The following is a 21,077-nucleotide window of genomic DNA, read 5'->3' as shown; positions in this document are numbered from 1 at the left end:
GAGGGGAGGTAAGCAAACACAGGAAGATCACTGCATAACCATGACAGTACCCTCCCTCTTACGAGGCCTCCCCCTCCCCCGCCTGGGTCCAGGCTTAAAGGGAAACTCCAGATGGAACCTCCTTAACAGACAGGGAGCAAAGACCTCAGATGCAGTGATCCAAGACCTCTCCTCAGGGCCCAACCCTTTCCAAAGTACGAGGTACTGAAGAATGCCTTTACGGAGCCGGCAATCCAAAACTTGACTAACTTCGTATTTTAGATTATCCTCAGAGACCGAAACAGAGGTAGGGAGAGGACAAGAGGACAAAAGGCTTTTTAGGAATGGGTAAGGGCATGAGAAGATCAGGAGTCTGAGCAGGGTCCCCCAGACCCTTAAAGATGAGCTGGGCATCCATAACAGGACCACCAGACTGGGCAGAGGTCAGTGGATCCCTGAGGTCAGGTTGGTTAGAAGGTGACATGTCACAAGAGTCAAGTTGGATAGCTGAAACACAAACAGAATGCAGAGAACCCTGAGAAAAAGATTGAAAACCCCACCTGGCCGAATGAGGCAGTCTATCCAAAGGATGGATTGAACCTCTTAAACGGGTTTGAACGGACATAGTAGCAGTAGGGTGAGGCCAGGTCACAGAAGGTCCTGAACAAGAAGCAGGAAGCTCATTGGGCATGGGCTGGACTGGCATAACAGGTGCAGAGGCCGACTGAATAGTATTGTCAGGTGTAGCGACCATCTCAATCGCATCACAGGGCATAGAGACTGTGGAACTTGCAGACAAGTTAGCCTGGCTGTGCGTCCAAGGGAGATTAGGGACAGGCAAAGGTAAATGGTTATGAGAACTGGAGTGAATGATCAACTCAGGTTCATAGGTGGACCCCTCATCCAGAGTATCACATGACCTAGAAAGTGCATCAGTCCGACTATTGCAGGACGCATCCCAGAGATCGCTATATACAGCGGGAAGAGCAGAAGATACTGGGATGGTGGTAACAGGAAGTCTCTCCTTTGGGGTACCCTTGAGTAGGCAGGAAGAGGAACAGGAGGAACCCCAAGCCAGGATCTGTCCAGCAGACCAGTCAACGTGTGGAGAATGGAGCCGTAACCAAGGAAGACCTAATATGATAGGAGATGAAGCCTTAGGTAAGACAAGGAAGGATATCCACTACTGGTGGAGTGTCCCTACTGACATCTTAACAGGAAGAGTCTGAAAGCGAATAGGGCCCCCTGGGAGAACCGTGCCATCAATCACCAAGACCAGCAATGGCGTAGTAAGGGGCAAAAGGGTAAGTCTCATGGAGGATGCAGTTTCCCAATCCATGAAATTGGCAGCGGCTCCGGAATCCAGATGTGCCAAGACCGAACGAGAGGAAGCACCGACATGAAGCAACACAGAAAGGAGAAGACGAGAAGGTGAATTTGATATTTCAGGGTCTAATACGCCACCTTCCAGATGTATTAGCCCCGAGCGTTTTTCCGGACGAAGAGAACAAGTGTCACGGAAATTACCTTTGGCCCCACAATAGAGGCATAGGCCCAGAGTTCTGCACCTAGTGTGTTCTTCGGGAGATAACTTAGTCCAGCCCAACTGCATAGGTTCCTCGGTAGGCAGGGGGTGCTCCTCGGATCGAAGAGAAGGGACTGGGGACTCAGGCTGCCTAAAGAACGGGGAGTGCTGGCGTTTTTTTTCCAGGGCCCTCTCCTGAAAGCGAATATCGATCTGGTTACACAAGGTGATGACACTGTCCAGATCAGCAGGAAGGGATCTTCTTGCTAATTCATCCTTCACTCTATCAGAGAGGCCATGTATAAAGGTTGCAACTAGGGCCTCATTATTCCAGCTCAATTCAGCTGAGAGGATACGAAACTGAAGAGCATACTGTCCCACAGACGCGGACTGTTGACAGAGACGTAAAAGAGCGCTAGCCGCTGAGGAGACACGACCCGGTTCCTCGAAGATATTCCGAAAAAGTTTCAAGAAATCAGATAGGCTAAAAACCACTGGATCATTTAGTTCCCACAGAGGGGCAGCCCAAGCTAGCGCCTCGCCGGACAGGAGGGATATGATATATGCTACTTTTGCCCGGTCGGACAGGAAGTTTTGGGGCTGAAGCTCAAAATGAATTGTGCACTGGCTAAGGAACACCCTGCAAGCCTTTGAGTCCCCAGAGAAACGGGACGGAGCTGGCAGTAATAATGCATGCGTGGATGCGACTGGTGCGTTAGGTGCAGCTGCTGACTGTACTTGGGGCTGCAGGTTCGGGGTTCCCAAGGAAGCCTGCAGCTGCTTGAAGCGGGAAGCCAGATCTTGAAGTAATCACATCACCTGGGTCTGATGCGATTCTTGGGTCTCAAGTCTGCGAACTAAGCCCTGCAATGGATCGACTGTAGGAAGCGGCACGTCAGCCGGGTCCATGGCTGATCAAACTGTCAGGTCACCTTGAGGCGAGGTGACAGGTGCACACCGTAGGGATCAGGAGTGCACCGCAAGGCTGTGGACCCTATGGCTGACCGCCACAGTCTAAGAGCCAGCAGGTGTTCACCAGCGCCTCTAGTGGTGAGGATGGACTTGGCTGCAACTGGCTCCAGGTTGCGACCCCCAGGGTCCCCCAGCTCACACCCACAGTAGACAATAGGAGGATAGGGATGGTGAGGGACAAAGCCAAGGTCGGGGCCACAAGCAGACAAGACTAGTCGGGTACACGCCAAAAGGTCAGGATCACAGGCAAACAGGGATAGTCAAGACACGCCAAAGTTGGTAACGGAAAACAGAAGCAGAGCACACGGCACGAAACAGGAAGCTAACACACAGAGGAATACACAATGGTTGATCAGCACTGATGGCCTGCAGTGCACAGGTTAATATAGGGCTCCCTGATAGGGCCTGGGGTGGAGCCATGCTTAGAGGAGAGGTTATAAAAACCACCAGGTGGAAGTGGCTGACCTCTTAGTCTGAACACATGAGGGGAGGTAAGCAAACACAGGAAGATCACTGCATAACCATGACAAAAACATGCAAACTGTACTATAGCACTAAGTTATCCATTGGATATTGACTTGGATATGTAACTTAACTGTAATTGCAAATGCACATGCATTTTTATGTTGAAAAGGACAGGTACAATTCAGTGTAATATTAGCTGTGTTGCCAGCCGGATTGTGCTATGTAAAGCCATACTACTAACACTACATTCTGCTTAAGAGTGACTCAACAGTATTTACTGCCCCCAAATAAACAGCAGTGGCAGTACTAGGTGGCTTTGTTCAGCTTGGACTGCACATTTTAAAAAACAAGAGAAGTACTCTCAGAAAGGAATATACATTTTTCACCTCCAAATGCATATTAGCATGGACTAAAATGTCTTATACTGTTGTATGTGGCATCTTTTGTTAGAACTTTAAAGAGACTCAAGTCATTCCTCCTGCTATTTTATCTAACAGTTCCTGTGCACATTCATTGTTGAAAGCAATTTGTTATTGCTATGCTCCAGCTTTCATGTCACAGCTCTCTAGCAATCGCCAGATAACAGCTGTGAAAACTCTAGGTAGAAAAAAGACTTTACATTATCTCGAATTACCTCAGCCAACAGAAGAAAAAAAATTAGTTCCCGTAAATTAGGAAAGGAGGGATGATGTCATAATATCTAGACTCTGAACTAGAAGACGTAACCTTTAAAAGTCTGATTTCCTGTCTGGGTTTTTAAAGTTGCTATGGCATGAGTCACTTTACCTGGGGTTCAGATTTTTTTTTTTAGAATCTTAGGCCTTGGTACAGAATTATCACAGTGATAATTGTATAGTGACTGATGCCATCAATCTTAACAAGAGGGTATAAGTACACAGATGTTCATGTGCTTTTTGTAATTTAAAAGGTATTATGTTTGAAGAAAGAAAAAATATATATAACGACTCTTCATAGATGTTCACATGGCAATTGTACCCTAAAGATAAGGGGTTGCAAAGGAAAGGCACCTAAGGCTAAAGCAGCACTGTTGGCCATGTTTTGGTGAAAATATGTAATTTGGACTTAAAGTAGCATATCACTATAAGCACGATTATTCTGCATTACATTTACAGGAGAAGTAATGTGATGTCACATAACTTCTTTTTAGTACAGAGGCTTTGGCAGCTTTGTTTAAAGTGGTTCTAGAGGCCAAAGGTTTTTTACCTTGATACATTCTATGCATGAAGGTAAAAAACCTTCTGTGTGCAACAGCCCTCCTAATCCTTACCTGATCTCCCTCTGATCCAGCAATGTTCATGATAGCCTCAGCTGTCCCAGGACTCTCCATTCTCATTGGCTGAGACAGCAGCGGGAGCCCATTGGCACTGACTGCTGTCAACCACAGCCAGTGACTCAATGAGGTGAGAGCAGAGAGGCAAGGCCGAGTCGTGGCTCTATGTGTCTTATGGACGCATAGAGCAGCAGCTTGGGAACGAGCAGCATCTTGGGAGCGAGCATGCAGCGGTGCCCCCAGGGCAAGCTGCTTACCCTAGATGCTCTGCTCGAGGGGGAGGAGCCAGGACACTGGCAGGGGGCCCCAAAAAGAAGAGGATAGAAGCTGCTCTGTGCAAAGTAAAACATGTTTGTTATTTAAAAAATAAAGCAAAAACAATGAAGCTTTAATACCACTTTAACAATCCCTACAGCAGTAGATCACTGCTGTCTGTATATGGCGTGTATAGGGATATATTAAATATAAATAAAAAGGTATCCCCAGCTCCCTACAATGGTATCGGATGATCTTTATAAAAACTCATACCTTTTTCTCAGGAGAATCAATTGTCTTCCAATCATTGGCTTTTAGCTGGTGCAACTTGTCAAACTTCATGCTTACATCTTCAATGGATAACTGCAACAAGTCCCAAAATCCTGCTAAGTCTTGTGATGTTGGCCTGGGCATAGCACTCGGATCCTTATTTTAATAAGACATAATAACAGAATGTCAGGATGACTCTTTCATACACACAGTGTTATGTATGTTAAAGTAAAGTGCAGTGCTAAAATATGAGTACAATTATTTTGAATATAATGTACAAAAATAAATGTCCATAAGTGAAAATATGAGAACCAGTGGTCTTAATAGTGATAAACCAAAAAGTAGTCTAGTGAAATGAAAAAAACAATCCAACTGTATCAAAAGCAATGATGAGTCAGACTGTAAGGGTCACTTAAATAGTGAAAATTGATAGAAGATCCACCATTAAAGTCATCAATCCCTTACCAGAAAGATTGAACTCAAATAGGTATACACCTAATGAGTCAATCAGACTTTTGTGAGGTACCAGAGATGGTTCAGGCTCACAGCAAAAGATCAATCCCCAGGGGGTGTTCAGACCAGTGGATATCAGCAGATAGGACAATGCATAGGACAGACAGCCCAACCATTAGATATGAAAATAAAAAGGAGGGCACATAGCGTAATTTCATATGGAATAGGTAAAATTTAATCAGAAAACATAAGGGTTCGCCTCAAAAGGCATCATCTGGACACCAGAGCATGCCCCCCTTTTTCTTTTCATATCTAATGGTTGGACTGTCTGCCCTATACATATCTTGCTGATATCCATTGGTCTGAACACCCCCTGGAGATTGAGATTTTGTTGTGAGCCTGAACCATCATATAAATAAAAGTTCCTGTGAGCCTCTTCTGATTATAAATTGCCTAACTGGAACCGTGAAACAGCTGCAAGCGTTAAACACATCTCATAAAAACATGCAGATAAAAGCAAAAAAAAAAAAAATATATATATATATATATATATATATATATATATATATATATATACACATATACGCTGCGCTTTCAAATATACTCTTCACACTATATATATGCGATAACCAAAGTGCAAATATGTGTGTGAATCACACACCGTAATATATCCAGTAACTAGTGATGGTAAAAAGTGACAATAGTGCAACAAATAGTTATGAATTCTTAAAAATGAACATATAAATGAAAATAAATAATCACACTAGTACAAAGTGCTATAACGTGCATCAATATGGTGATTGGTTATATCAAAATTACTGTTCATAAAATCAAATAGCCTTCATAAAATCATATAGTGTTCATAAAATCATATAGTGGACTCAATCCACTAAAACATATAGATGAATAAAAAGTGCTTCTATGTGCATATGTGTCATCCAATTATTTAAATTCAAAAGTGCTTCTAAAGTCCATGCGATTTGGAAACTGCTGTGTAGAATAGCAGAAATATTTCCTTTTAGATCCAAAACCTCCAGAGCAAAACAAAGATGGTGTGGTTTAGACTGTACCAGTAAAAGTGGCTCATTATGATCAATTTACCGACTGTCCCACATTCCGTGGATGTCGGGATTTTGTGGAATTCCTGAGACAGTAGGGTGGTATAAACACTGACTTGCCTCATCCACTCCACTGCTGCAAGAGTGGGTTAGAACAATGAAGGAATATGCATGATGAATATGTATACTATATATGACAAGTTTTTTTGTTTAAATCCTAATTAATGTGTTTGTGTGCTTGCCAGAAATCTCCCTAAAGGTTTAGTGATTGTTGCATGATGTACTATATCATTGCACTGTATTCCACAGTGCAGGTGCTGTAAAAAAAAATGTTCATAAAACCTTTAACAGTTTTTTTTACTAAATGTAATTATGCTATATTTCCACTAGATGGCAGTGCCACACTCTTCTATTAAACATTGAACCAATTCTTCACTATACTATAATACAAATACTGTATATTTGGCACAAATGTTTCATATTAAGTTTAATCTCCTGACTAAGAAAGTTAACAATAAATACTAAGCATGTTTACAAATCTTAATTAGGGCATATACCCAAGATATCTCTGTGATCATTTAGGCTGAATAACCATATGCCTTCAAATCAGGCATTTATCAGAATAGTCTGGCATGTATCAAAGCTAATAAGTGGTAAAGTACTCAAACATTTAGTGGAAGCTTTAGAGCACTGTTTAATGAAATGCCACCAAGTTCAATGTTCCAATCTCACCAAGGACACTATTTGCATGGAGTTTGCATGTTCTTCTTGTGTCTTTTTTGGGGTATTCCAGTTTCCTCCCAGAATACAAATACATGCTGAATGGTTAACTTGCTTCCCAAATTGTCCCTACTTTGTAAAAGTGGGGTAAGGGCATTCGATTATGGGCCCCTTTGAGGGGCTGGGACTGATGAAAATGGAGTTATGTAAATGCTGTACAATACTCTAGAGCTTTATAAGTGCTTGGTAGAAATACACTGTTTGCTATCAGTAATTTTCTTTAACAGGGGAGGTGTAGTAGGTACTGATTTACATGATCAAAAAGCATTACAGCTGAGAAGATTTCAGACGTGCTCTGAGAACACTAAAGAAACATTTGCTGAAAGCCTGGAAATTGTTCTAGGCTTCAGACAAGCTTTGGTACATTAAAAATACTCTTTTGTAGTCATCTCACACTAATATCTGCTAGACAGCCAAAAACATATACTTTTTAATTTGTTTTAATGTATTTCAATTATTATTAAGCCTTTTCTCTCTGTATGCACCAATGTAACCAAAGATGACTGCAAGATGACCTAAGAAAAAAAAGTCTAATAAAAAAAAAAAAAAAAGCTCTATCCTTATGTTTTACATCTCAGTATATTGCAGTGTACACTGAGGCAAGAGCACATGGCTTCAATCTGGAGAATGGAATTCAGTAGCTGATCACTGTCTGAACAGCAGTTGCAGACCATTAAAAAATAAATAAATCTGTTGCTTGTTGTCAACCCAAAAAATAAAAAAGTTACAAACAGCACACTTAAATTGGTACATTTATATATTGTCTATCTACTAAAGTGCTCCAAAGCAAGAGATAAATACTGACCAGGATGTACAAGGAAGAAGCTCTGATCTTCCCCCACTCTCTTTGCAATGCAAGTTTCTGAATAAAAGATTGAATTAAGCTCCAAAGGGGACCCTCTGATTCCTCCCGTATTGAATTGTATTGTAAGTGTACTGTCTGCACTCATTTTGTAAAGCACTGCGCAAACTGTTGGCACTATATAAATCCTGTATAATAATTAATACAAATAATTAAAATGAATAAAAGACTGAATGAAAATGTGTTACCTGATTGGTATTAAGAATTCTACATGAAGATGTGTGATATGCTTGATATTGTGAATAGATGTATGCTAGCATTAACGTCTATATATAGGATTTCAACCTCCCTGCTATGTAATGCATGCTGTGCAGAATACTCATACACCTTGCAGGCTCACTTGCTTTGAAGTGGAATATCCTTCCAGAAGTTGCAGTGTGACTGGGTTCTGACACACATCTGGATATCTGCTGTCAAGTTACGGAGCAGAGAATAAAATCTACTGTTATATCTGCCACTACTGCTACAGAGTAGGGTTGCCACTTTTTCTTTAAGTCAAACCGAACACTTTTTCATGGTATGCATAGATGTTGCTATTAAATAACTTTTTTATTCATATGAAGTCCCCCTTTACATCAAAGTCCACAGAGTTCCCCTTTTACATCTGAATCTTCAGAGTTCCCCTTTTATATCTGAATCTGAAGAGCTCCCCTTTTACATCTGAATCTGCAGAGCTCCCCTTTTACATCTGAATCTGAAGAGCTCCCCTTTTACATCTGAATCTGAAGAGCTCCCCTTTTACATCTGAATCTGCAGAACTCCCCTTTTACATCTGAATCTGCAGAGCTCCCCTTTTACATCTTAATGTGCAGAACTCCCCTTTTACATCTGAATCTGAGGAGCTCCCCTTTTACATCTGAATCTGCAGAGCTCCCCTTTTACATCTGAATCTGCAGAGCTCCCCTTTTACATCTGAATCTGCAGAACTCCCCTTTTACATCTGAATCTGCAGAGCTCCCCTTTATATCTTAATCTGCAGAGCTCCCCTTTTACATCTGAATCTGCAGAGCTCCCCTTTTACATCTGAATCTGCAGAGCTCCCCTTTTACATCTGAATCTGCAGAGCTCCCCTTTTACATCTGAATCTGCAGAGCTCCCCTTTTACATCTGAATCTGCAGAGCTTCCCTTTTACATCTGAATCTGCAGAGCTCCCCTTTTACATCTGAATCTGCAGAGCTCCCCTTTTACATCTGAATCTGCAGAGCTTCCCTTTTACATCTGAATCTGCAGAGCTTCCCTTTTACATCTGAATCTGCAGAGCTCCCCTTTTACATCTTAATCTGCAGAGCTCCCCTTTTACATCTGAATCTGCAGAGCTCCCCTTTTACATCTGAATCTGCAGAGCTCCCCTTTTATATCTTAATCTGCAGAGCTCCCCTTTTACATCTGAATCTGCAGAGCTCCCCCTTTACATCTTAATCTGCAGAGCTCCCCTTTTACATCTTAATCTGCAGAGCTCCCCTTTTACATCTTAATCTGCAGAGCTTCCCTTTTACATCTTAATCTGCAGAGCTCCCCTTTTACATCTGAATCTGCAGAGCTCCCCTTTTACATCTGAATCTGCAGAGCTCCCCTTTTACATCTGAATCTGCAGAGCTCCCCTTTTACATCTGAATCTGCAGAGCTCCCCTTTTACATCTTAATCTGCAGAGCTCCCCTTTTGCTCCCCTTTTACATCTGAATCTGCAGAGGTTCCCTTTTACATCTGAATCTGCAGAGGTCCCCTTTTACATCTGAATCTGCAGAGCTCCCCTTTTACATCTTAATCTGCAGAGCTCCCCTTTTACATCTGAATCTGCAGAGCTCCCCTTTTACATCTTAATCTGCAGAGCTCCCCTTTTACATCTGAATCTGCAGAGCTCCCCTTTTACATCTGAACTCAGAGTTCCTTTTCACTGTAAGGGGGGACTCGATAGACTCTGATGTAAGGGAGAATTCTGGGGACTCTAACATAAGGGATGCTCTGGTGTACAAAGAGAACTCTGATGTAAAGGGGAGCACTGTGGCCTCTGGTGTAAAGGGGAGCTATGATGTAATGAGTGCTTTGAGAACCATGATTTACCTTAGCATACTAACTTAGTGGCAAAAAAAGGGGGAGACTTAGTCCCATCTGTATAGTGTGTCCAGGTCTCAGACAGTCTGAAACCCAGACGCATGATCCCAAACCCGAACTGTCCAGGTGAATCCTGGACAGGTGGCACCCTACTACAGAGATATCACTGTCTTCCACTTCTAAAGTTTTTTTTAGGTTGTAGGCTGAAGCTATTTGCTTTGTATGCTCTGTTGTCAGATTAAGAATCAGAATTACTCAAAACATATAATAGAGTTCAGCAGTTGGTAGGATTTAGATGCATGTTGATCTATTAGATCTGACATACTGCTTTACCAAAACATTAGAAATCAAGGAAGCAGAGCTACATGAAAAAAAGTTAATAATATAAGTACAATCTATTAGCTATGTGTAATGATATTTGTAACAACATCGATTCTATTATGTTTGATTAAAATGACAAGGATTTGCTCACTCCAGGTTAGTGAATGCAATTTAGCATATAGCATACCACCCAACATTTTGAGATGGGAATGAGGGACACCTACTAGCAAACATATGTAAGCATAGGACATCCCCCTGCCACACCCCCTTAAAGGAGAATTAACCAAAAACAAAAGGTTCATTAACTCCACAAGGTTTTTTTTTACCACTACTATTCCTTTATATTGGCTTTTAACATTTACAAATGCACCAATTTAGAAATTGGTTTAGCACTGGGAAACACTTTTTGAAAGATAAAAAGTGTATTTTATATACAACTATATGGATCAGATCAAAATGAGGGACAAATGAGGAGGAATGAGGGACAGAGGGACATTGCTCCAAATCAGGGACAGTTGGGAGCCATGATATCTCTGTGCCAAACTGATAAAACTGACCAGACTTTCTGGCAAACTAGTCATCTAGTGGGTGATATCAGAAACTTCTCTCATCCCCTAGCCACAGATCTGTGTGTGTTTAACATTTCAAGAAACTTTAGAGACAGAATTAGCAATATGTAAACTTGAAAGCAATAATTCTCTTTGAATTCTAAGCATAATCTAATATGCAAGTGGAGATCATTTGGGGACTAGACAGTGGGGCTAGCAATTCTGATATTTATCATTTAAAGTTGTAGGTGATGTATTGTTTACAGGTAGTTTGCAAGAAGGTTTTAATTTTTAGTAGTAGCTAGTTACATTTAACTGTAATGTAGAAAGTAGTTCACTCAGCGCTGGTGCTACCACTGGGCAAACTAGGTAGCTGCCTAGGGCGCCCGGCCACTGGTGTTCCTACTCTCTTCTCTCTGCAGCAAGCAACTAAGTCTCAGCATCAGAAGGCAACCGCTGCTCCGTTTGCATATAGTGTCAGAGGCGCAGCTGCAACGGAGGACTGTGTCTGTGTTCCGACTCCCGAATGAATGGAAACAAGGCAACATTAATTGATGGGCACTGGTAGGCTGCATTGATGGGTGCTGGTATGCTGCATTTGATGGGTGCTTCATTAAAAAGGTGGGGTATACATGGGCAGGGCAAATGGGGTGGTCTCAGGGGTGAAACCGGGGGGGGGGGGGGCGCAAATTAGGTTTCGCCTAGGGTGTCAAAAATCCTTGCATCGGCCCTGAGTTCACTTATCCTTCATGTAACTTCCCCAACTTCAACCCAAGCCATTAAAAACTATCAAATGTTGTATTACATGCTGTTCATACTCACTCTGTCACTATGAGATTTATTTTTTGTATTCTGCAAAAAACCTGGTTCATTCTGCTGCCCTCTGTCTCCCCCTCCTGGCCATGCCCCCACTGCAGTTTGGGAGTTTGGAAAGCAATATTGGCAGCAAGTTCACAAGCTGTTTTCAGTGTATTTCTACCCTGAGCATTTCCTCTCTATCACATCTGAGCAGCCCATGTGTCTATAGAGTGGAAAATGACAGCCCACTCCCTCCCTCCTCCTCCTCCAACGGGGTGGGATATTATACCTTGATTGATGGTGGCTTCACTTCACTGTCATTCTAAAACACAAGCTAGAAGGGGATGATAGAGCCTGTAACTGGCAGAAATCCGCCCCCAGCATGTTATTGCCAAAAAATAATAAAGAATTGATTTCAAATATATACTTGAATAATAATTTTAAAAAGTTTATTGATATGAATGAATTATTTATATTTACTCTGTTTTCCAAAGGCTATTTTCTAACATGTGATCAGTAGTAGAAGACTAGAAGTTCCTCCTGCCACTGTTTCCCTGCATAAAAGTAACAGTGACATAATCACTATGCTCTACATCAGTGGTCATCAACCCTGTCCTCTGGGCCCACTAACAGGCCAGGTTTGCAAGATAACTGAAATACATCATAGGTGATATAATTTGCTGCTCAGTGATTGCAGTATTCTAGTCTGCATCTCCCCAAGGGAATACATAAAACCTGGCCTGTTAGTGGGCCCTGATGACAGTGTTGATGACCACTGCTCTACATGGCCTATTCAGAGAGCTAAGCTGTGAGAGGGGCCCAAAAAGCTCCATAAAGGCTTCCTGTAGATAACTTCTGGAGGGGACAAGACCAGTCCCCCTGCACAAGGATCAGTGACTGGTTTTATTACAGGAAGCTGTTTCACAAAAGCAAAGTTTTGGATTATTGCACAGATCTAGAAGAAATACACAAAGCACACCAAGATACAAGGAAAATGAACATGACTCTTGTATTTAGACTATTTACACTTTTTACGTATCCTGGAGTTTTGCTTTAATATACCTTCTCAAGATAAAAGTTATTTTTTTAAAATTTATAGAAATTTTATTTATTTAGAAATGATAAATACCTTTTTTTTCTTTTTTATAAATGGCAGGATTCTGTTCTCAGCTTTCTAAGGAGCTTGGAGAGGTGAGGGCGGAGAAACAGCATTACCCTGATATTCCCAGTGAATGGCTGTGCAGGGGATGTGTCAGCAAAAGTTTTGGCCATTGGATTATAGGCAGGCTGTTCTCCCAGCACAGTCAGAAAACTGTCCATGCTAGACATGAGAGTACATCTATCCCAGTGTGGTCAGTTTGAAATAGGAAAGTGGGGGGGGGGGGGGAGGGGGGCTGGTAGGATCATCAGGTATTTCACACAAAGGAAGAAATACAAAACAAACAGAATACTTTAACACAAGTACATGGTACAACAGACACGTATCAGGAATATGAAATACTGGGATAGCATAATCTTTAACGATAAGAGTTTTGCTTAGTGAATAGTTCATATGTAAAGATGTTTCTGGTTATTTCTAAAACATTTGACCCTGGCTCACCTCTGTTATAGCATCATGCTAAAGAATTATCACAGGTGTAAGAAAAGTTGATGCAAAATTACATACATACATTTTTATTTATAATTTCACAGAAGTGACTTACCAGATTTTGCTGACAAAGCCAATAAAATTGCTGAAACTTCTGTGACATGAGCAGCTGCGCGCTTCCCACTGCACTCCGGATTTTACCTAGATCTAAACAGAGAAGCAAAATATAAGTTTATCCTAAAAAAATTAATAAAATAAAATAGCGAGCAACAACAGCAATGTTTGATTTAATCAAAATATTTAATAATGTGGCTGACAGTGTCCACTTCCCAACAACCAAAATGATATATTGGGTGACCATCAAAAAGGTTTCTTTCCCTATCTTTTGATTAAGAGCACTCAGGAAAGGCAGGGATATAGCTGGTGGAACAGTAACTTGGTGTATTGCATTAGAAGTCACTTTGTAGGAGAAAACGTGGCTTCTTCAGGAAGATTATGACCCTTATTTGCAATGGTGTAGTAGCTGAGAGAAAAGTACAGTTGTTGGCTGTTGGATCTATTCTGCAACAAGTGGACAATCCTGGGCAGTGACATCATAAGGGCGGTGCCTCTCGATGACGTCACATGGTGACCCCGCCCCACGGCAATATAAGAAGTGGAATATTGCTAACCCGGCATTAGAGTGGGAGAGAGCATCGAGTCAACATTAGAAGAAGAACAGAGGGAAAAAATAGTGGAGAAGACCCAGCAAAAGAGCGAGAAGATAGCAGAGAAGACCCAGCAGAGGCAGAAGACAGCGGACGGAGGAGAAGAACCAGAGAGGGCTAGAAGACATCAACAGAGAAGACCCGGAGACGGGAGAAGATGTCAGTGGAGGAGGGGGTAGAGCCGAAGAGGGGAGAAGAGATCGGAAGAGACGACAGCGCTGCCTTAATAAATTACTTTAAAAACATGTGTACTGTGTTTTTTTTTTACACATTTTTGTCAGGTGAATGGGTAGGGGTGCAATATACCCCATACTCAATCACATAGGGGGGGTATCTGGGGGCTCCCTTGTCAAAGGAGGCTTCCAGATTCCGATAAGCTCCCTGCCCGCAGACCCCGACAACCAACGGCCAGGATTGTCGGAGAGGCGCTTGTCCTCATAATTATCGGGACAAGGTGCTTTGGGGTGGGTGGGCACAGGGCCCCCCTGCCCCAAAGCACCCACCCGTCCATGTTGAGGGCATGTGGTCTGGTACGGTGCAGGAGGGGGCGCTAGCTCATCCCCACCCCCTTTCCTGACCTTGCATGTTCGGATAAGTGTCTGGCATGGATTCTTTTTTTTGGGGGCTGAAGTAGGATCAAAGTCAGACCAAAGTAGTGCAGGGAGCATTTTCAAACGTGGACCGATTTGTGTAGAGGAATAGGGGAACTGATAGGGAAACATTGATTTTCACATGTCATGCGACATGAGCTCCCAATATTGGAGCGTTTGTCGTATCAGTGTGAACCCAGCCTAACAGTGTTATTTTGAGTTAAAAATATTAATTTCTTTATATGAATAAAATCACTGCTTCAAAACTCTTATATCTAAAGGTTTAGCATTGGTTTAGCTCCCTCATGAAGCCTAAAGTCGAGGCAGCAGAGATGACACAATCTCCGGCTAGCAAAAACATTAAGGGTATTTCATGTCATTAGTGACTACAAAGAGTCTATTCTTTTTAGGTAGTCAGAATATGTCTGATAGAATTGCAAGGAATTACACAGCCTTGCAATACTAAGCATTAAGTAGAGTATGCAAAAATAATGAGCGATTGTGGCTTTTATTGTATAGATATGTACTTATAAAATGTACACAGAAGCAAGGGATTAAAAAAATTAGTAGGTAAAACATTATTAATGTTAGTAATGTGCTCCAAAGGAGCCCCTTAGATCCAGGGCACAATTTAAGATTAATTCCTGCTCTTTTGCTGGGCTAAATCCTGCCAAATGTCAGAGCTTCAACTGCTCATGTAAAAGTGGAATTACGACAGTATTAAGTGTCACAATGGGTGGGGCTTAATCTCAGTTTGTAGAAAAGTCAGGGCCCACAATATCCTGGGCCTAGGGCTCAATGGGTTCAGTGACACAGTTTAAAGACAGGTACCTGTATTGATTATTGATTTCTGTGTTCATACATAAAATTGTCCAGTTCAAACTAAGAAATATTTGTGAGAGTATACCATATGGAAAACCTTGTTTTTTATACTATATTTTAAATAAGTGAGTGAGTGGGCACACAGGAGGGGAACACAGACTGCACCAATTTATGTTTACAGCACTTGGCATTTTATGCACGATGGAAGTTTAATTAAGAAGATCACTATTAATGATGGCCATTGTTTGGATATTTGATGCATTTAAGTCATGAGTTTGTTCACTTAATAATGCGTTTTCTGAAATTGGTTTATATATATTGTTACTAGCACTAGGATTGAACATTGGGTAGCACTCTTAAGGCCTGGTTCACACTAGTGCTATGCCAGACATTGCATGTGATTCGTACCGCATTGATGTTCAGATCACATGCAATGTCTATGCAATGCAATTTCAGTCATACAAACTGTATGGCTGAAATCACATCACATTCTCACCAAAATGGTGCAGGACCCTTTTTTTGGTCCACACGGGGATCAGATCGCATGGGTGTTCACACTTATACGATCCAATTCCTACACCGTCTCCCAGTTCGCACTGCAATCTGCTGACCAATCTGGGAGTGTCATTAACTTTACATTGACACGCGCAGCAGATCCCAGTGTGAACCACTGTGCAATTCAGGTGCGATGCGGGAACTCGCACTGGATTCGCAGGGTTCTCGCATCGTAGTGTGAACTGGCACTTACACATACGCATACGATTTAAAGGCACTACACCTTAAAGGTGCAGCAACCCCATGAATTGTTTATTAATTTAATTTATTTTTACATAATTTTGGCACATATCCTAAGTATTTATAAATTTACATTTGTGAGACTGATTGATGCTTTGTAAAACTAGGCTTAATTTTGTAAATAGTGATGGACGAACTTCCGACGGGACGTTTCGCGAACGCGAAACGCGAACGGACACAAACGTTCGCGAAAACGACCGTTCGCCGCGGGCTCCATTGACTTCAATGGGAGGCGAATTTCGCAAACCTTTAGGTCGAATTTGCGGCCACGGGGTAATTATTAGGGGGTAGCACGTAGTCCCACCACCTGGACAATAGCATAATACATGTATGAGGTGAATTTGGGATCGATAACTACAAGCATTTTTTTTTTATTTGGGAAATTGTTCTGACAATTCAGGACTATGGAGCTAATGAAGGCAATGGAGGAGAGGGAAGGTCAGGGACCAGGGTAGGCAAACAAGAGGGTGCAGGAGATACAGAGCACTGACAGCAGCACCGTAATACAGAGCACTGACATCAGCACCGTGACATACAGCGCTGACAGCAGCTCCGTGACATACAGCGCTGACAGCAGCTCCGTGACATACAGCGCTGACAGCAGCTCCGTGACATACAGCGCTGACAGCAGCTCCGTGACATACAGCGCTGACAGCAGCTCCGTGACATACAGCGCTGACAGCAGCACCGTGACATACAGCGCTGACAGCAGCTCCGTGACATACAGCGCTGACAGCAGCTCCGTGACATACAGCGCTGACAGCAGCTCCGTGACATACAGCACTGACAGCAGCTCCGTGACATACAGCGCTGACAGCAGCTCCGTGACATACAGCGCTGACAGCAGCACCGTGACATACAGCGCTGACAGCAGCTCCGTGACATACAGCGCTGACAGCAGCTCCGTGACATACAGCGCTGACAGCAGCTCCGTGACATACAGCGCTGACAGCAGCTCCGTGACATACAGCGCTGACAGCAGCACCGTGACATACAGCGCTGACAGCAGCTCCGTGACATACAGCGCTGACAGCAGCTCCGTGACATACAGCGCTGACAGCAGCTCCGTGACATACAGCGCTGACAGCAGCTCCGTGACATACAGCGCTGACAGCAGCTCCGTGACATACAGCGCTGACAGCAGCTCCGTGACATACAGCGCTGACAGCAGCACCGTGACATACAGCGCTGACAGCAGCTCCGTGACATACAGCGCTGACAGCAGCTCCGTGACATACAGCGCTGACAGCAGCTCCGTGACATACAGCACTGACAGCAGCTCCGTGACATACAGCGCTGACAGCAGCTCCGTGACATACAGCGCTGACAGCAGCACCGTGACATACAGCGCTGACAGCAGCTCCGTGACATACAGCGCTGACAGCAGCTCCGTGACATACAGCGCTGACAGCAGCTCCGTGACATACAGCGCTGACAGCAGCTCCGTGACATACAGCGCTGACAGCAGCTCCGTGACATACAGCGCTGACAGCAGCTCCGTGACATACAGCGCTGACAGCAGCTCCGTGACATACAGCGCTGACAGCAGCTCCGTGACATACAGCGCTGACAGCAGCTCCGTGACATACAGCGCTGACAGCAGCTCCGTGACATACAGCGCTGACAGCAGCACCGTAAGCAGCCCCAGGAGGAAGTCAGCACAGCACAGGGATGGTGTGATCCCCTCATAATAAGAACCCCCAGGAGGAAGTCAGCACAGCACAGGGATGGTGGGAGCCCCTCATAATAAGAACACCCAGGAGGAAGTCAGCACAGCACAGGGATGGTGGGAACCCCTCATAATAAGCAGCCCCAGTAGAAATATGACACCGCTCAACCTCTTCAAAGAGGAGGGTAGGGGCATATAGTACGGTGTGCTTTTTTGGGTCAGGGAAGTGAGCCAAATGAATTAAGAAGGTCTGTGTGCTTGATTCCAAAAATTGTTTATAGACATATACATGGTCTACTGATCACATGTGTTGAATTCCTCCGAGATCCATGCCTCATTCATTTTTAGAAATGTGAGGTAGTTAACACTGTGGTGAGCTAGGCGAGTACGCTTATCGGTCACAATCCCCCCTGCTGCGCTGAACGTCCTTTCGGACAGGACACTGGATGAGGGGCAAGCCAACAGTTCGATTGCAAATTGGGCAAGCTCTGGCCAGAGGTCAAGCCTGCCCACCCAGTAGTCTAGGGGTTCATCACTCCTCAGAGCGTCCACATCGGCCGTTAACCCAATGTAGTCGGACACCTGACGGTCTAGGCGTTCCCTGATGCTGGATCCGGATGACACCTGTCGATGGGTCGGCTGAAAGAATGACCTCATATCCGAAGTCACCAACACATCTTCAAACCGGCCTCTTCTTGCAGGCGCTGTTGGATTGGTACCCGCAAATCCTTCTCTGGGAGTGGGAATTGCTCCTCTGCCAGCGCACGCAAAAGCAGAATGCAGCATTTCTCGAAGCAAGGCCTGGAAGTGCTGCATTCTGACAGCCCTCTGCGACGGCGGTAACATTTCCGCCATTTTGTGTTTGTACCGGGGGTCTAAGTACGTTGCCACCCAGTACTGGTCCTTGACCCTCATGCTTTTTATACGGGGGTCCCTATTAAAACACTGGAGCATGAAGGCCCCCATTTGCACTAAAGTGGAAGCGGTGTGGTGGCCTGGCTCCTGCTCATCATCCAGGATAATGTCGTCCTCTTCATTCTCCTCTCCCCATCCTCGCACAACAGGGATCCCAGAAAGGTTTAAAGCATGCTCTTCTTGCTCCTGCTCATCCGCCCCGGCACCATCCTCCTCTGACTCCTCATCAGACTCCTGTTGTTGACTTGTCTCAGATAGAGTAGCCCCCCCTGGGAATTCATCCAGCATTGCGACTTCCTCATCTTCCCGCTCCTGCTCCTCCACAGCCTGATCAATGACACGACGCAATGCACGCTCCAGAAAGAAGGCATAAGGTACCATGTCACTGATGGCGCCATGGCTGCGACTGACCAGTTTGGTGATCTCCTCAAATGGCCGCAGAAGTCTGCATGTGTCGCGCATGAGCAGCCACTGGCGCGGTGAAAAAAAACCCAGCTCCCCAGAACCGTTTCTTTCGCAGAGTTCATACAGGTAGACGTTAACTGCACGTTTCTGCTGGAGCAGCCTATCAAGCATATAGAAGGTTGAGTTCCATCGCGTCGGGCAATCGCAAATAAGACGTCTGACCGGCAGATGGTGTCGCCGCTGAATGTCAGCAAGGCGAGCCATGGCCGTGTAAGATCTTCTGAAATGGGCCGAGATTTTCCTTGCCTGCCGCAAGATGTCCTGGACCCCAGGGTATTTGACAAGGAATCGCTGCACGACCAAGTTTAAGACGTGTGCCATGCACGGCACGTGCGTGATTTTGCCCTGTTTCAATGCGCTAAGCAGATTGGCACCGTTGTCACACACCACTTTACCAACTGTCAAATTGAGCGGTGTTAGCCACTCATCTGCCTGTGAACGCAAAGCTGAAAGGAGTGCCGGGCCAGTGTGGCTCTTTGCTTCCAGGCACAACAGACGCAGCACGGCATGGCAACGTCTCACCTGGCATGTGGAATAGGTTCTGGGGAGCTTGGGCGGTGCAGTGGAAGAGACGCTAGCAGCGGAAAAGGAGGAGGCAGCTGAGGAGGAGAGGGAGGAGGATGGAGTAGGAGGAGGAGAAGAAGAGTCAGGCCTGCATGCAATCCGTGGCGGTAAAACCAAATCTACACGGGTGCCACGGGTTACATGCTTGACGGCCGTCAGAAGGTTCACCCAGTGGGCAGTAAAACTGATATACCTTCCCTGCCCGTGTTTGCTAGACCACGTGTCTGTGGTCAGATGTATCTTGGCACCGACACTGTGTGCCAGAGATACATTCACTTGCCGCTGAACATGGCCATATAGCTCTGGGATGCCCTTCTCTGAGAAATACTTCCTTCCTGGGACCTTCCATTGTGGTGTTCCAATGGCCACAAATTTGCGAAAGGCCTCCGAGTCCACCAGTTTATATGGCAGTAGTTGGCGGGCTATGAGTTCTGACAAGCCAGCCGCCAACCGTTGGGCAAGAGGGTTATCCGGCGTCATCATTTTTTTACGCTCAAACATTAGGCCCACGGAAGCCTGCCTTTTTGCAGAAAAATGTGAGCTTGGCGTGATGGAAGGTGGAGTGGAGGACAATTGTGAGGAGAGAGGAGAAGGAGAAGTAGAAGACGAGGCTGGACGGTGAGAGCCTGCAGTGTGGCTTTGTGTGTTCCGTTGCTCCCACTGGGCTCGGTGATGGCTGCTCATGTGCCTTCTTAAGGCGGTCGTCCCTAGGTGAGTATTGGGCTTACCGCGACTAACGCGTTGACTGCAAAGATTGCAGATGGCAACGCTATTGTCAGCAGCGGACACGTTAAAAAAAGCCCACACTGCGGAGCCATGTGCCGGTGTCCTGGGAGCGCCAGATGTGACCGTACATGGTCGATGACTCGCTCCTGATACATTTGCAGTCTGCTTTGTCCCTGCTGTGCAATGTAAGTCATTGCTGCTTCTCCTCCCTATCTGCTGGTCCATATCTCCCTCTGAACTCCCCTCCTCTTCCTCTCTTGTGGGCACCCACGTGACATCACTAGACACGTCATCATCAACGTCACCTTCCCCACCGCTATAAGTAGAGTAGGCAGCAACACCGGGGACCAACCTCCTCCTTGGGCTGATCTGGGTACTGGCGTCAGACTGCTGAGTAGCGCTTGTTGCTACCTCCTCTTCCTGATCCAATACCAAGAGTGGCTGCGCATCAGAAATGTCCTCTTGATATGGATCGGAAAATAATTCCAGTGACTCAAGCGGAAGGTATGTGGTGGTGGTGGTGGTGGTCGTGTTGTTGGTGGTAGTGTCTTTGGGGGTGCACATAGCAGAGAGTGAAGAAGAGGGTGCAGATCGAGAGGATGAGG

At 44.7% G+C, this 21,077-nt stretch overlaps 1 protein-coding gene across 5 annotated transcripts in view; it reads right to left on the bottom strand.

Moving 5' to 3' along the window:
* Positions 1–21,077, bottom strand: part of DLGAP2 (DLG associated protein 2) — a 1,292,461-nt gene that overhangs the window by 10,680 nt on the left and 1,260,704 nt on the right. For all 5 annotated transcript variants that reach the window (XM_077487763.1, XM_077487764.1, XM_077487766.1 and 2 more), the window contains 2 exons: positions 13,335–13,426; positions 4,761–4,913 (listed from right to left, as the gene is read on the bottom strand). In XM_077487763.1, the coding sequence (XP_077343889.1) occupies positions 4,761–4,913; positions 13,335–13,426 (245 nt within the window). The remainder of the gene's footprint in view (positions 1–4,760; positions 4,914–13,334; positions 13,427–21,077) is intronic.

This window comes from Lithobates pipiens, unplaced genomic scaffold (assembly GCF_037356315.1).
Source record: "Lithobates pipiens isolate NorthernLeopardFrog02 unplaced genomic scaffold, aLitPip1_a1.2 Scaffold_18, whole genome shotgun sequence".
In the NCBI taxonomy this organism is placed as follows: domain Eukaryota; kingdom Metazoa; phylum Chordata; class Amphibia; order Anura; family Ranidae; genus Lithobates; species Lithobates pipiens.
This window is presented reverse-complemented; position numbering and strand designations above follow the sequence as displayed.